The sequence below is a fragment of the Bison bison genome, unplaced genomic scaffold, assembly GCF_000754665.1.
Source record: "Bison bison bison isolate TAMUID 2011002044 unplaced genomic scaffold, Bison_UMD1.0 scf7180017864249, whole genome shotgun sequence".
Taxonomy (NCBI): Eukaryota; Metazoa; Chordata; class Mammalia; order Artiodactyla; family Bovidae; genus Bison; species Bison bison.
This window is the reverse complement of record NW_011494821.1, coordinates 107,664-123,562: the sequence shown is the minus strand read 5'-3', so window position 1 is coordinate 123,562 and position 15,899 is coordinate 107,664. Positions and strand designations below refer to the sequence as shown.

Genomic DNA, 15,899 nt, shown 5'->3' with positions numbered 1-15,899 from the left:
CACCACCTCACCCCTCGGGGAACCCGGGCCAAGCCGCCAGGCCCCGCCCCGCGGCTTCGGTCCTGCCCTCCCCGGGATTTAGTCCCGGCAGCCTGGGCGGCTCCCCAGCCGCTGCTTCCGCCTTCGCCAGGTGAGGGTCCGAAGAGGCAGGGGCTCTGGGGGCCGGGCTGGCGGGGCGGCCTTCGTTTGGGGGCGCGTCTGGGGGTGCGAGCCTCCCCTCCCCGGTCCTTCTCTTCCGCGGCCACGTCTCCTCCTGTCCCCCATCTCGTGCTGTCCGTCCACTTCTCACCTGGCCACTGGTCCGGATGTGCTTAGCACCCTGAACTTTCTCCTCCCCCCGCCCCTGCTGTGGCCCGCGGTTCCTCGCCAGTTCCGAGCGTCCCTCGGGACCCAGCCTGGGGCCCTTCGCTTCCTCCGGGCTTAACTAAGTAGGGGTGGGAGGGGGGCAGGTGTGTGTGAGGGAGAGTGTGCGCAGACAGCCGGCACCGAGAGCCTTATTGAATAAAGACTGGTGGAGTTGCCTGGGACTCCCGTGTGCCAGCCGGGCTCTGTCTCGGGATCTGAGCTCAGGTGGGTGGGGAGGGGACTGTGTACCTGGCAGCCTGGGTGTCTCTGAGCAGTACCTGAGGTTTACCGCCCGTCACAAATGCCCGATTTGATTTCACATGTTGCTGCCTAGGGTGTGGAAGAGGCAATGACTCTGGGCAGAGGGGGCAGCCTACCGGCATATCTCAGGTACATGTGGACACCAAAGCTTGATGTCTTGTGTGTTGTGTGGACCTAGGTGTCTCACACGTGAGGGCCGGTGAATCTTGAAGGCAGTAAACTCAACATGTCTCAAGGGGGTGTGTGAGGGGTACGTGGCAGGAAGCCTGGTGTCTTGCGGCAGCTAATATATGCCTCAGCTGGGAGTGGACATGTATCATGTGTCTCTGGTGTCTTTTGCATCATATCTCTAGGGGATCTATAGGTGTGATGTGTGTGTCTGTTGTACCTCTGTGTCTGAAGTGTGGTTAGTGTATCTGGGCATCTCTGGAGTGTATGTGGTGGATCAGAATGTCTCCGGTGTACCTGAGTGGGTGTGTACAAGGGTGCACCCCAAGTCTAAGAGGCAGTATATCTGGGTGGCCTAGGGGTACAGGCAGGGCTTCCCAGGTGGCACTAGAGGTAAAGAACCCACCTGCCAATGCAGAAGACATAAGAGATGCGGGTTCCATCCCTGGGTCGGGAAGATTCCCTGGAGGAGGGCATGGCAACCCACTCTTGTATTCTTGCCTGGAGAATTCCAAGGACAGAGGAGCCTGGTGGGTTACAGTCCATAGGGTTGCAAAGAGTTGGACATGACTGAAGCAACTTAGCATGCACGGGGGTACAGGCAGTGTGCCATATCTCAGAGCGGGGCCACACACCTGAAGTCTGCTAGGTGCTAAAATCTTAGGTGTGAGGAGAACGTTCTTCCTGGGTGGGGTTTGTGTGTATGAGGGGCAGGATTTCTGGCTGATCCTGAGATTCCCTCCCTCTGTACCTGAGTGTTTCTGAGGGTTTGCGGGTGGAACTGGCAACCATGTCTCTGGTGCCTGAGTGTCTCAGGTGACTACCCTGGACCATGTGACTGGAGGACGGGGCCTCACAGGGGTCCCTCCTCTAGACATGCTTCCCGAGGCGGGTTCCCTGTGGCTGCTGCGGCTGCTCCGAGACCTCCAGCTGGCCCAGTTTTACCGGCCCATCCTGGAGGAGCTTAACGTGACTCGGCCGGAGCACTTCGACTTTGTAAGAGCTGAAGATCTGGATGGCATTGGCATGGGCCGGCCTGGTGAGAGTCCCCTGCCACTAGGCCCTACTGTTTCCTTCCCCAGCCTGTTAGTTGCGACTCTCCTCCAACCACCACACACCCCAGCCTTCTTCTTGCTTGTAAATCCCTTGCATCCTGCTCCCTGCCGCCCCCATTACCCCATCCCTCTGATTCTGGCCTCCCTCAGCCCAACGTAGACTGGCTGAAGCTCTGAAGAGGCACCGTTCGGGGCTCAAGTCTAAGAATTGGGTCTACAAGGTGTGTGTTTTGGGGTGGGGGCAAGAGGCTTTTCAGGGCCAGCTCAGGCCTGGGTAAGGGGCAGGCTGAGTGGCAGAGAAGAGTGTAAACAGGGTTCCACACACTTGATTTCCCATCCTTGTTTCAGATCCTTGGGGGCTTTGCCTCTGGGCAAAAGGAGACCACCCCACCCTCAGATAGCCTTCCATCCCTCCCTGAGCCAGATGGGAGACTCAAGTGTCTGATCCCAAACCGGGCTGTGTGCCAAGGGGAGCTTTTGGGCTCCGGCTGCTTTGGCATGGTGCACCGAGGGCTGTGGACACTACCCAGCGGCCAGACTGTGAGTGTCCAGGGAGCCTACTTCATTCTGGGATCTTGGGCCAGCTGCCCCCTCTCTGAGGGCCCTCTCTGCTCTGGCCTTGGCTTAACTGTTTGCTCCCGTGCCTGACGGTGCTTCCCCCCACGCCCAGGTCCCAGTGGCTGTCAAGTCCCTCCGGGTGGGTCCCGAAGGTCCCGAGGGCACTGAGCTAGAGGACTTCCTGAGAGAAGTGTCTGTCATGATGAACTTGGAGCATCCACACGTGCTGCGTCTGCACGGCCTTGTACTGGGTCAGCCTCTGCAGATGGTGAGCAAACCCCGACGCTGGTACCTGGGACAGTCCCCGGGCCGATGGGCTACAGGAGAATGAGCGCTAGGGTCTCATGGGGCCGGACCACCGCTCACACCGACATGTTCCTGCAGGTGATGGAGCTGGCGCCCCTGGGCTCCCTGCACGCGCGTCTGACGGCCCCAGCCCCCACGCCCCCGCTGGGCCTGGCCTTGCTCTGCCTCTTCCTGCGGCAGGTGGCGGGGGCCATGGCGTACCTGGGGGCCCGTGGGCTGGTCCACCGAGACCTGGCCACGCGCAACCTGCTGCTGGCTTCACCGCGCACCATCAAGGTGGCTGACTTCGGGCTGGTGCGACCGCTGGGCGGCGCCCGGGGCCGCTACATCATGGGCGGGCCCCGACGCATCCCCTTTGCCTGGTGAGAACCTGGGCGGAGGGGCAGGATCTCGGGGCAGGAGCCGAGGGGGTGGTCCTCTGAGGGAGGCGGGGACTAGAGGAGTCTTCCGGTCTGGAAGGGCCGAGAAAGGAGGACTTTGGAAGGAACGCAGGACGGCAGGCCGCATTAAGGGGGCGTGCCCAGTGGCAGGTGGGCGCTCCGGGCGCACACCCTGCGCACACGTCCGGCCCCCTTCAGCTCCGCTTCCGCAGGTGTGCGCCCGAGAGCCTGCGCCACGGGGCTTTCTCGTCTGCCTCGGACGTGTGGATGTATGGGGTGACGCTGTGGGAGATGTTCGCTGGGGGCGAGGAGCCCTGGGCCGGGGTCCCGCCATACCTCATCCTGCAACGGCTGGAGAAGGACCGAGCCCGCCTGCCCAAGCCTCCTCTCTGCTCCAGGGCCCTCTACACCCTGGCCTTGCGCTGCTGGGCCTCCCACCCTGCTGACCGGCCCACCTTTTCCGACCTAGAGGGGCTGCTTCAAGAGGTGGGAGCTCCTGCCTCCCCGGAAACCCCGTCTCTCTTGCGTCTGCTTCCTTTCCCAGGGTCCCATGCACAAGATGGATGTATACTGACTCCCAGTTTGGGGTCTGGGACCTGACTCTATAGAGCAGATTCATTCCCCACCTTTAGGGTCCTCAGAGCCCCAGGGAGACAGCTGGGGTCTAGTTTCTGCTGGCTGGGGGCTGGGGAAGAGAGAGGGGAGCCCAGAGCGGCAGGATGCAGTGGGTGTTTGACAGGCAGAGGAAAGGTTCAGCGTGGGAGGGGGAAGTACAGTGACCAAGGTGGCAGAGGCACTTTGGGGGCGCACCAAGGAGGGACTTATAAGACAGGGTAAATAACCGGTGCTAGCACTGAGAGCGCTTGGTATGTGTAAGATACTGTACTAAGTGCTCTCCATGTATCCTGATGCATCTTTACTCATTCAGCCCTCACAACAACCCAGCTCGATCTTAGGGAGGGGGCAGTTAAGACACTGACAGTTTAAGTGATTTGCCTAAGGTCACACAGGAAGTGGAGGAATGGAGAGCTGCACCAGTCACTGACTGCAGAGCTGTGCCCTAAATCACTATATACTCTAACATTAAAGGAGTTTAGTCCTTAACTCTGAGGACATCTGGGGGCCACGTAAGGGTTGTGAGCAGGAAAGTTACAAGCCATCCTTATATATATATGTCACTCTGGTTTCCTTGGTAGTGTTAGTGGTAAAGAACCCGCCTGCCATGCAGGTGACGTAAGAGACATGGGTTCTATCCCTGGGTTGGGGAAATCCCTGGAGGAGGGCATGGCAACCCACTCCAGTATTCTTGCCTGGAGAACCCCATGGACAGAGGAGCCTGGTGGGCTACAGTCCATGGGGTTGCAAAGAGTTGAATACAACTGAAACGACTTAGCATAGCACATACTCAGGTGTGGTGCAAGAATGGATTAGAAGGATGAGACTGAAGATGGGAAGACCAGTAGACTGCAGTGACTGTGAAGCAGAAGTGAGAGGAAGAGGTCTGGATGAAGGTGGAGGCAGTGGTGCTACAGAGAAGTGGAGAATTCCCAGAGGTGCTTGGGAGGCAGATCTGATGGGCCTGGGTATGGAGTGAAAGTGTACAGGGTGACTCTCCCCTTGGCCCCCTAGATAGAGGCAGGGTCCCCTTTTGTTGCTTCCTGACCCCTGGGCTGTGTCCAGCTTGGCATGGAATCCAGGTCTGCCTCCACTGGATTACAACCAAGAGACAGGGACCATTCCCCCCTGGGCCCAGGACACACCTGGTAGGGGTTTGCTTGATGGGTGCATGAACAGTCTCTCCTCTGTTCCCATGACATTACCCTTGTGACTCATGCTATAAGCCCACCCACCCTTTCTTCCTGTCTCTACAGGCCTGGCCTCCTGAGGGACGTTGTGTGAGGGAGGTCATGGAGGCCGGTGCTCTGAGGATGGAGCCTGGTGACCCCATCACTATCATTGAGGGCAGGTGAGGGTCTCATGCCTCCCACCCAGCCCCAGGAGGACACTCTTCCAACCCTCCTGATGCTGGTCCCAGCTCAGCTTCCCCCCAGTTCCTTGAACCCCAGGCCTCTGCCTCCTCTCCCCGCCCCAAGCGCTCTACCACAGTCCTGGCCTCCCCCCCTAGAGCCACCGCTGGCCTATAGAGCCCTTTTGTATTAAAGAGAAAAAAGCATCCCTTCCTCCAGGCAGATGTGGCTCCGTAGCGCACAGCTTGTGAGCTGAATGTGGACTGGGGCCCAGCCCCCACTGTCCCCTGGCTCCCAGCCCTTTCACCTCTTCCCACAGCCCTGACTCCACAACCTGGAAGGGCCAGAACGGTCGCACGTTCAAAGTGGGCAGCTTCCCAGCCTCAGCGGTGACACTGGTAGACCCACCAGCCACCCGCCCCATCCTCAGAAGCACCCCTGCCCGGGTAGAGCGACACCAGAGAAACGCAGATGGGTAAGGACATGAAAGAGTTGGGGCCAGAGCTAGGCTAGGGAACCAACCAAGCCCAGCAACTTTTCTGGAAGGGGAGCCTGTGGGGGAGGTGAAGGTGGAGGGGAGAAAGGTGAAGTTGGAGGGAGGTGGGTAAAGATGGAGGGGAGGCTGGACGTGCCTCAGGTCTCAGCCTGCCTGGAGGCCCCAGAGAGGGGAAGGTGGAGGGGAAGGGGTAAAGGTGGAGGGGAGGTTGGACGTGCCTCAGGTCTCAGCCTGCTTGGAGGCCCCAGAGATTCTTTGGGGGAGGGCACTGCTCTCTGGGGTGGGGGTGGAGAATGAGCTGGAACACTCTCCAACAGGGACAGAGGGAAGGCAAAGCTTCAGGATGCCCCTCAGGCTCGGGGCCAGAGAAGGAATGTGGCTATGCAGAGGACTAAAGGTGGGCATGGCGGTGGGGACAGCCTGCGGTGTCTCCCAGGAGGTCTGGAATCACCCTCCAACAGTGCCCCTTGCTCTGATTGTATCTGTGATCTCCCCACCTATCGTGTCCTGCCCTTCCTCTGCCTGCTGACATGCTGGCTGGACTTTGGGCAGCATCTCCCCCCTGCAGCCCTGGGCCGCTCTCTGGGCCCCCTGGCTGCCTGGATATGGGCATCCATCCTGCACATCTGGGTTCTGGTCCGCCTGGACAGAGGACCACCCCGAGGACAGCACAGATAGCCAGAGAAAGAAGGCAGCTGGGCTTCCTCTCAAGTTGTGGTTTCTTTCTCAAATATGCAGGCATTTCCAAGAGTCTGGAGTCGGTTCTTTCCCTGGGTCCCCGCCCCACAGGAGGCGGGTCGAGCCCCCCTGAACTTCGACATGCCAGAACTGGGCCCCAGGGACCCCCAAGCCGGTCACCCCGCCTTCCCATGGCCACCAGCTCTTCCCAGCCTTCCAGGGAGCGGCCTCCCTGGCCCAAAAGAGAATCCCCCCAGAGTCACCCCGTAGGAGCACCTGGAGCCAGCAAAGCCGCCATCCCCTCCGGAGGACCCTTGTCTGACCCTGAGCTGCAGAGGAGGGTTATGGAGGTGAGGTCTCCCTGAAGTGGCCCGGTGTCCAGAGGGGCTACAGACTGGGGAAGGGGCCTAAGTGAGGCTTCGTCCCCGGCAGGTGGAGCTGAGTGTGCACGGAGTCACCCACCAGGAGTGCCAGGCTGCTCTAAGAGCCACCGGGGGAGATGTGGTTTCTGCCATACGGAACCTCAAGGTAAAGTCCGACCCTTCCCCTGGTTCCCGCCCTTCCTGGCCCTGCTGTCTGGCAGTCAACTGCCTATCCTCCCACCCCCACAGGTAGAGCAGCTTTTCTACCTCAGTAGCTGGTCCAGAGCGGACTGCCGGCGCATCCTGGAGCGTTACCAGTGGGACCTCTCGGCCGCCAGCTGCTATGTCCTGGCCCGGCCCTGAGCTTTGTTCCTTTGGGCACAGACACCAGACAGAACAAGGGCCTGGCCACATGAGACCAGGCAGAAGCAGAACAAGGTCCCAACAGGCCTGTGATAGGTACAGGAGGAGCCCAGCATCGGGCACTGGTGTCTCCTCACCTGCCCCTTGGCCTCTGAGGGCACAAACTCCCTTTGCCATAGGAGGATCTAGTCCACTCTGCCCAACAAGAGGGCATACTTGGAAGAGCGGAGCTGTGCCACATCATACCCACAGGAAGCTTCTGTCACTACAGAAAATGAGCACAAGGCCATTCTGGGTCACGGGAGAAGCCATCCTGAACTGCCATCAGCTACCACACTGGGCTCTGTGGGGGCAGCCATCTTGGATGACTTGGGGAATATAGCCTCAGCTGCCTTGGCGTGGTCTGGGGCCATCATGGGTGATGAAAGGGGCTCTCTTAGACTCAAGGACACATGATCTTGGCAGTGTGGATTATGAGATGGGCCAGACCCTGCCCATCCCAGCTGTCATATTTCCCTTTGTCTCTTCCCACACCCAACTCTCTCTCCTGCCCTCTCCTATCACATACATCTTCCACTGTGCAAAAAGTTACAAAGTTTATATGAATGTAACATAAAAAGATACAGCTTCCTTCCTGGGACAAGGGAAGGAACAGGTGGTTAAGGCACAGGAAGTTGCAGCAAGCACCAGCTGAGGGAGAGGAAGTTGGCACTGGGGTCCTGGCCCTAGTGGGGAGGTAGGATGCCCTCAGAGTGCCATCGTCTGAGGCTGAATGAATTGGCCAAGCTGATGCAGGGAAAGGGTGGCCAGGTCTGCCATCTTTGGTGCCTTTCCCACCTCCAGCCCTGTCAGAAAACCCGAGTCCTGCATTCTAAGGCCTCATCTGGAGCAGAGACCCTGGAAGGGATTGGGAAGAAGTGGGTAGGGAACATTTGAAAGCCGATATGCCTGCATGCTGAGGGACCACTGGAGATGTGGGAAGTAGCAGGAGAAGGGCTCTCATACATACCCTTCTGTAGGGGCCACGGGTGAAGGAGGCCAGGGGAGCAGGGGAGGGATGGGGCACCAAGCCCCCAGCCTCTCAGGCTTCCCTGTCTCTCTCCTGCAGTGTACACGGAGGAAAGGGGCTGCCTCTGAGCAGGGGCCAGGGCGAGTGACCATCCTGAATTCTGGTTGAGTTGATGGTCTCCTCACCCAGAGAAGGCCTCTAACTGGTGATGGCAGAGGGTCCAGCGCCTCCTCGCTTCTCGAAGAACATGTAGTCCTGAGGGGAGGGCATGGTCAGCAGGATATCTGGCTGGGCCAGCCTGGCTCAGCTATTACAACCCAGGTCTGGAACCCCAAACCCTTAAAGACTCTGTCCCTGAACCTCTCCTAGCAGGAGGCCAAGAAGCACTCAGAACCTCTGAGTGAGAGCAGAAGGGGTAGTTGGGGGAGGAGCAAGGGCCGCCGACTCACAATGAGGAACGTGGCTCCGAGCAGCACAGCCTTCACCCTCACGTCCAGGTCCAGCGGGAACTGCAGGCCGAAGTCATCTGTGTCAGTGAGGGCTTCTCGGAGCAGGCCCCCCCACTGTTTGCTGATGCGGCCCACACTGCGGGATTCGTCTGGGGTCTTCACCTGGCAGGAAAGAGGGAGGAAGGGAGATCCCACGTGGAAGGGGTGTGCCTGATCTCATCTGTCTCCAGTCCCACTTCCACAGTCCCTGGTTATGAACTGTGCAGGCTGTACACATAGTGAATCCTCCCAAAGCCTTTGGGTTCCATGTGACATCGGGACACTGAGCCACCCGAAGTTACCTTGTGGGTCCACAAGAAAAATCGGGATGGCAACTTGGATCTGTGGCTCTTGAAAGGCCACCCATGATTACTAAACATCAGTGTTGGGAGAAACAGAAGCACAATACAATCTAATCTCCTTAGCGGATGGCCAGTTGCTAGGTTTGTTTTGGTTACCAAAGTCCTTGCCACCAACGGTTGGTGCAGTTTGTGCCCTGTACAGAGTAGCCTGGCCAGAGGGGCTAAAAGAGGCTGCTAAATGCCTGATTGTGCTCAGCCAACCAGGCTCCTAGATGGCCCAGAGGGGTGTCCTCTCATCTGCAAGGTAGTGAGGGCTCTGTCTAGTGCAGCATGCAAGCCTCATCCTGGGTGGATACAAGTCCATCCAGTGGGAGGAGGGGGCAGTAGAAAGTGGCCTCTGAGGACCAGGGTCTTCACTGGCCTCTCTGAGCCCAGCAGCAACAGGCCGTGCCAATCTGGGTGGTAATTCACAGTGGCCACCTGGACTTTATCCTCCGCTCATTCTCCTGTGGCTAGAACTGGAGTGATGTCCTGCCCATCCCCTTCCCCAAAGATCCTACAGCCCTGGGGCACTTCCTGCAGACCAGTCCCAGGTTGGGCAGGGCCTCTCCCAGCCAGCCCTGTGGTCCCAAGGGCACAACCCCAAATGTGGACCATTCATATTGCATAAGAGGAAGACTGACCTGATGAGAACCATGCAGTCTACATACTCCCATCCAGAGATCACCAAATTATCTCTTTGCCAATGAGTTCCTATCAAAGAAGCTTTCCCCAGGTACCAAGGTGACTCAGTTTCAAAAAGTAACCTTAGGCAGAGCACCTTATCAGAAGCCTTGGAAAGTCTACCAGACTATACCTGTCGTTTCCTACCTTATCTACACATATAATTATCTCTTAAAGTATTCAAGTGCCTTTATCTTCTAGAAAAGGAGGTGCTTCCCAGGCTTTACTCTTAAATGGTCACCACTTGGATTCTCTAGGCTCCAGGTTGGTGACCAGAATGTATGGTAAGAAGGACATCACCTGGATTTCAGACTAGGGGTGGATGGGTGGACATTTGGCAAGGCAAGCCACAGGATGTTAACAAGTGAAATCAGTGCTTGTTCCAGGGCCTGGGCTCACGAACTCACACACACAGCAGCCATGTGGGCCCAGCCCAAGGCACACTCAATAATCATCCTTCACCCTAAATCCAGCCTGGCCTAAGATTATTTTTCTCTCCCTCAACATAAGGTTGCAGATTGCAATCAGCATTGGCCCTTAAGATGAAATCCTCTCAGCCATGTTTTCATAAGACCCTGGTCCATCTTATTTTTGAGTAGAGGAAAGCCAGCAATGTGGTAGGCATCACAGCAGGTTTGGATTAATGAGCTCTTGACTATCCTGCCTCATGAATGCCTTGGTTTATGAAGGTCCCAGGAATCTCCCCTTATTCCTGATACCTCAAAGTTGGTGTCTGTGCCACAGCCACACGTCCAGCAGGGCCCCACCACTCTCAGGAGGGTCTGGCGGTCAGCGTCCTGAATGGAGAACTTGGGGATGAAAGGATGCCAGGTCTGTAGAACATGGCCAATGGTGGTGCCCGGTGGAGCCTGGACTTCCATCTGGAGTGGGAAACAGACAGAATCACTGCCAGCCAGGTACCCTGGCCCCCAAACTCTCAGCAGTCTAGCTCTATCATCTGTTTCCCCTCATGAGACCTCCCATCCCCATTCACTAGACCACCTGTCTTCCCTCTCACTAGGCCTCCCATCCCACCTGCTGCTGGCCAACTCCAATCAGAAGACGATCTCATCCCATGCCTCACCTAAGTTCTGCCGCCATCACTGGCCAGCCCCTTATCCAAGTTTCTCTCTGGGCTCAGCCTTCTCCACTCACCTCCTGGAGGCCACACGGACAGCAGCTGCAGCCACAGTGGAGGGGGCGGAGCAGGCGCAGCACCTCTCTGTCCCCGGGGTCCACCAGGCGAACCCGCAGGGGCCGGCGGGCACCACAGCACAGCCGGGCACAGCAGTTGCTCTCCTCCGCCGCCTGACCCAGGGGTTGTCCAGCCCCGGAGCGCAGTTCGTAGCGGTTACAGGTCTCCCAGCCCAAGACCGCTGCCAAGGGGTGACATGCTGAGGCTCCGACACCAGCGCCTGCCCCAGAGCCCACTATTTGCCCCCGTGATGAGGCCCAACCTATTCCTCCTTCCACTCACTTTCCACTGGCTCAGCCTTCTGGTGAATCAAGATCTGATCAATCTGGAAAGACAGTGGGGGCCAGGCGGACATCAGCTGGCCGGCCTAGTCGCCTGGCCCCCCCCCTGCCACTCCTCCCTTCCTTCCTTCCTTCCTTCCTCCCTCCCTCCCACTCACCTGCACCAGGAATTCGAGGCCAGAAGGCACCCCTGGCAATGGCAAGAAGGGGGCAGCTGGTCCCGGGGCCCCAGGGCCAGGCGAGGGGAAGAGAGCAAAGCCCGGCGCAGGGGCAGGCACGTGGACAGGCACTGGTGCCTGCCCGGGCCCGGACACCTGGCTGGGCCCAGGCCCAGGATGCAGTGCCGGCTCCGGGTATCCAGCAGTCACAGGGTAGGGAGGTGGGGGCGAAGGGGCATAGCCTTTGGGGGGCAAGTAGCCTGTGGGGGGGACAAGAGTAGGTTAGAAGGGGTCCCTGACTTCATCCCTTTACCCCTTGGCCCACAGGCCGCGAGGCTGCGGGGAAAATGTGATGAGAAGAGAATGAGAAAGATGGGGCGGGGGAGCAGGGCGGCGGCTTCTCGGGGAGGAAGGGAGGGGCCCCACACAGCCAGTCCGAGCACATTCCCGGAGGATGCGTCTGACACCGAGCTACCAAGTCCGTGGGGGGATAACGGAGACCCTCGACCTTGCGCCCACTTACCTGCCATGGGAGAGGGGCGAGGATTCGCGGGATGTCTGTGTCCCAGAGGTTTAGTTCTAGAAGTGGAGGCAAGCTCGAAGACAGCAGACAGACACAAAGACAGACACAGAGACCGACAGGCAAACGCGGAGAGGCAGCTGCGCCCAGCGCCGGCCCAGGGTCTCTAGGGCGGCGCGTCTGACTCGGGGAGAAACCGAAAGTGTCAGCGGGCAAGGCGGGGGCGCTGGGACCCTGGATTCCCGCAGGGGCCCCAGTACCGCCCCCTCCCTTTGTTCTCCCATTCTCCGCGTAGGCGGCTGTTGGCAGACGGCAGGACAGATGGGCCTGCAGTCAGACCGACGACCCGACCTCGAAAGAGGTCTCCTGACCCCTCTGTTCCCCCTGCTCACCTGAAGCCCCTAGAATAGCCCGGGTGCCCAGCACTCGGCGGCCCAAGGAGCTAGTGGAGGCGGGCCCAGAGGTGACTCCGCCCCCGACCCGTCCAGGCCCCGCCCCTCCCGGCCAGAGCGGCGCGCCTGCGCAGAAAGAATGCCTGCTTGCTTTCCTGTGGGGCCGCAGAGCTCAGGCCACCCACTCCGTGGCTTGGCGGGCGTCCCCGCCCTTTCCGCTCGGATGCTGAAGCTCGCCTGGGAGGGCAGCCGGGTGAGACCTAGACCTGCGACCCCCGCCAGTTCTGCGGGCGGAGAGTGACCAGTGACCCTTAGTGGGAGCGAGGGCCGCTCGCGCGGCGCTGGACCCCAGGCTCCTCCTCCTGAGGGCGGTTCGGTCCTCGCTGACGCAGCCGAGCACCCTATACTCTCACCCATTGGCTTTTCCGACTGGCTACTGGCTCCCCTTCTGCCTCCTTGGGGCTACCTTGCCCGTCTTCTCTACCTGACGCAGCAGTGACCCACACGGACACTTTGCCATTACAATACTTCCTTCAGGCGCCCCCAGCCACGCGACAGGCCGCCAGACAGTGTCAGTAACGAGCGTGTGAGAGGCGAGGCTCAGGAGGCTGAGTAGGCAGCCCGGACGCAGGCAGGCCTTGCCCAACAGGCACCATTTCCTCGGCTTGGAGTCCTGAGCCCAGGCCAGGAGGTGTGAGGGGGTCCTGCGCCTTAGGGGCCTAAAGGCTTAGTGGCAAGAAATGCCCTTTTAGATAAGAATCGGGGCCACGTGCGCAGAAGGCCTTGTGGGAGCTGGGCTTTGGCCCCCCAGGGCAGCAGGAGCCCACTGATTTTCCGACTACGGAGGGAAGTCAGCTATTTTAGAAAACCATTTAAACTTCGTGGTAGAGAACAGAGGCACCTAAGACTGGGTTGTTGCCAGTAGTCTGGGGGAGGGGATAGCTGTGATAGTGTAGACAGAGGGGAAGCGGCAGACTTTGGCTATATTTAGACAATAATAAGAGAACTTGCTTGAGAGGTGAGATGCGGAGGTGAGGAGTCCAGGATGACTTCTGTTGCCTGTCTGGTGACCAGGCAGATGGGGGTCTCACCCAGCAAGATGAACATAGGGAGAAGCAGGTTTGCCGGCTCCTCTGTCCCTGTGTCCATGTTCCTCTGGGCTGGTCCTACAGCTTCAGTCATCATCTGCTTCAAACCCAAGTGCCAGACCTCTCTCCTGGTATCCCTTAGTGCCTCAGATTCTACCTGGCCCAAACCATGCGCCAACCTCCACCAAAACACATACAGAAATTCAGTTATTCAGCGGAGATTTAATGAGCCCCTACTGTATTTCAGACAGGCAATAAAAAAAAGTATGTAGCATTTTTTTAAAAGTAACAAAATTCCTAATCTCCCCAGGAAGAAACAATGTACATAAAATACATCAGAAGTCAGAGGGTGACAAGTGCTGTAAGGAAAAATAGAGCAGGGAAAGGAGAATGGTGAGCAGGAGTTGCAATTTTAAAGAGGGTGAACTAGAAAGGCATCACCAAGGTGATGGTTGAGCACAGACCTAAAGAAGGTTGAGGATTAAGCCATGCAGATTGCTAGATGAAGAGTTTTTCAGGTAGAGGGGACAAGGGCAAAGGCCCAGAGGTAGAAGTGTACCTTGTTTGTTCAATTAACCAAAGGCCAGTGTGGCTGCAATTAAAAGAATGAGGAGGAAAGAGGTCACAGGAGGCCAGATCACATATGGCCCTGTAGTCCACTGGCTTCTACTGAATGAAAGGCAAAGTGTTGGAGGATTTGGCCAGAGAGGAGACATGAGATTCACATATTGAAAGAGTGGTCCTCAACCCTAGCCACAAGTTCAAATCATCTGGGGTGCTTTAAAAAGTACCTCTGGGACTTCCGTGGTGGTCCAGTGGCTAAGACTCTGCGCTCCCAAAGCAGAGGGCCCAGGTTTCATTCCTGGTCAGGAAACTAGATCTCACGTGCCTCAACTAACAGTTCAAATGCCACAACTTAAGATCCCACATGCTGCTACAAAGATAGATGATCCCAGGTGCTGCAACTAAGACGTATCATGGCTAAATACATATTAAATCTAAACAAATCCCATGGACAGAGGAGCCTGGAGAGCTACAGTCCATGGAGTCGTAGTCAGACACGACTGAGCAACTAAACAACAAAACTAAAAAAACCTCTGGCTGGGTCCTACTTCATTTCAATTACATTAGAATATCTGAAGTAAGGGCTTCCCTGGTGGCTCAAACAGTAAAGAATCCACCTGCAATGTGGGAGACCAGGGTTCCATTCCTGGGTTGGGAAAATCCCCTGGAGAAGCGCATGGCAACCCACTCCAGTATTCTTGCCTGGAGAACCTCATGGACAGAGGAGCCTGGTCCTCTGTAGCCCCATGGGCTACAGTCCATGGGGTCACAAAGAGTCAGACATGACTGAGTGGCTAAGCACAAGCACACATCTGAAGTGAGGTACAGACATAGGAACCTTTTGAGAATTCAACAGGGAACCCAAGGGAAGTTCTTGCAAAAAGCTAGATGAGATTTGATGGTGGCTTGGACCAGCTGTCAGGTTAGTAGCAATGGAGGTGGTGAGAAATGGTCAGTTTCAAGTTCTGAATTTGAGCCCAGTGGCTTCTGGGCTGGTCTCTGTTGGTATCCTCGCTGTCCTCTGATTGGTTCTCCAAATCTTTTAAACATGTAAATCAGACTTTAGCACTCTCTCACTTTAAACCTTTCAATGATTTACTGTCGGGCTGCAAATAAATTCTGAGTGCTTCACCACCACTGCCTGCAAGGCCTGCGCTGGCCATGGGAGACCCTCTAATCACTATATGTCAGCCAAGCTGCTTTTGCTCTTTCTCCAATCTGCTCAATTCTCTCCAGCCTCAAGGATTTCAAACTGCTCCATCTCAGCCTGTTTACCAGGTATTCTTTCTGCCAAAAACCACATATCCCCACCACTCTGTGCATGGTTGATTCCAGCCTTAAGGGGCCCTGCTCTGTGAGGCCTTCCTAACTCAAGGGACACACCCAATGGACACACCCTGCCCACTGTTCTGGCCTCCCTATTCTTTTCCTTCAAGCACATAGCACATCTCATAGTGATAGATTTGTGTTCAGTTGTTGAATGTCTGTTTCCAGTACTAGATGAAAACCCCACTAGGGAAAAATAATATCTGTCTTGTCCAACCATTTGGTTCAATTTCCTTGTAACATTTGTCTGACACATGACCCAACATTTGATGAACACTTTAATAAAAATTAGTCCCCTAGATACCATCCAGTCCTCTGCCATGGGTGCTACTCCAGCCTGCTTGGCCACCTTTTCTCACTCCTTTTCTGCCTTAAGAAACTCAGCCCACACTGAGGACTCAGGTGGCCCCATGCCCCTCCCTTCCTATCTCCTTCTCTTTGTTTCCTGTGTTTCAGCCACACAACAGAGCTCTTTTTAAGAATCATCTCAAGCACTGTGAAGCATTTTCTGACTCCCAACACATGATGTTCGGTCTCAGCTTTGAACCCCAAAGTATTTTGTAAGTAATGACACACTTCCCATCCCACCTTGCCTTAACCTTGACTTCTAGAGTAAGTGGGTGCCCCAGAAAACCACTACCCTACCAAAATCTAGTCTTAATGCTAGTGAGCATCAGTACCACAAGATGAGCTTGTTAGAATAGATTCCCAGGCCCTGAAGAGGGCTTTGGTAAGAATCTGAGTTAGTTCAAGCGTTCTTTATGACTCTAATGCCCACCAGTTTAAAAACCTCATAACAAGTTAACCTGAAGTGAACAGTGACTCTCCACCCAAACCCAAGCCTCGCTGATTCGGTCTTGGGAAAGGGAAGGAGTTCAAAGGTTGGCAATTTTTGCCCTTTCTCTTTTAGGAAG

General features: G+C 56.8%; 2 protein-coding genes across 7 annotated transcripts in view; one reads left to right on the top strand and one right to left on the bottom strand.

Annotated features, from left to right (window-relative positions):
* TNK1 (tyrosine kinase, non-receptor, 1) overlaps positions 1-7,545 on the top strand; it is an 8,319-nt gene extending 774 nt beyond the window's left edge. Inside the window, exons 1-13 of one of the 5 annotated variants that reach the window (XM_010847321.1) lie at positions 82-130; positions 1,649-1,813; positions 1,980-2,050; positions 2,178-2,369; positions 2,500-2,655; positions 2,772-3,055; positions 3,286-3,559; positions 4,945-5,039; positions 5,360-5,515; positions 5,854-5,933; positions 6,275-6,564; positions 6,647-6,742; positions 6,826-7,545. In XM_010847321.1, coding sequence (XP_010845623.1) covers positions 1,651-1,813; positions 1,980-2,050; positions 2,178-2,369; positions 2,500-2,655; positions 2,772-3,055; positions 3,286-3,559; positions 4,945-5,039; positions 5,360-5,515; positions 5,854-5,933; positions 6,275-6,564; positions 6,647-6,742; positions 6,826-6,939 — 1,971 coding nt within the window. In that variant the 5' untranslated portion in view covers positions 82-130; positions 1,649-1,650 and the 3' untranslated portion in view covers positions 6,940-7,545. The other 4 variants (XM_010847323.1, XM_010847322.1, XM_010847320.1 and 1 more) reach the window with 4 other exon arrangements.
* PLSCR3 (phospholipid scramblase 3) lies at positions 7,523-14,290 on the bottom strand. 2 transcript variants are annotated; one of them, XM_010847326.1, is made up of 8 exons: positions 12,008-14,290; positions 11,619-11,795; positions 11,096-11,355; positions 10,939-10,981; positions 10,617-10,837; positions 10,181-10,342; positions 8,398-8,559; positions 7,523-8,203 (listed from the first exon to the last, which is right to left on the bottom strand). In XM_010847326.1, exons 2-8 carry the CDS (start codon positions 11,623-11,625, stop codon positions 8,147-8,149), a joined length of 912 nt encoding a protein of 303 aa, XP_010845628.1. In that variant the 5' UTR covers positions 11,626-11,795; positions 12,008-14,290; the 3' UTR covers positions 7,523-8,146. The 2 variants fall into 2 exon arrangements, with proteins under 2 accessions (XP_010845628.1, XP_010845627.1); XM_010847325.1 differs by lacking the exon at positions 7,523-8,203 and having other exon boundaries at positions 8,215-8,559; positions 11,619-11,799; positions 12,008-12,083.
* Positions 14,291-15,899: the final 1,609 nt, after the last annotated feature.

Excerpts from the sequence above, each read along its gene's own strand:
- PLSCR3 (XM_010847325.1), bottom strand. Across the intron at positions 10,982-11,095 it reads GCCTCGAATTCCTGGTGCAG|ATTGATCAGATCTTGATTCA; the intron begins GTGAGTGGGAGG and ends CTGTCTTTCCAG. Across the intron at positions 10,838-10,938 it reads GAAGGCTGAGCCAGTGGAAA|CGGTCTTGGGCTGGGAGACC; the intron begins GTGAGTGGAAGG and ends ACCCCTTGGCAG.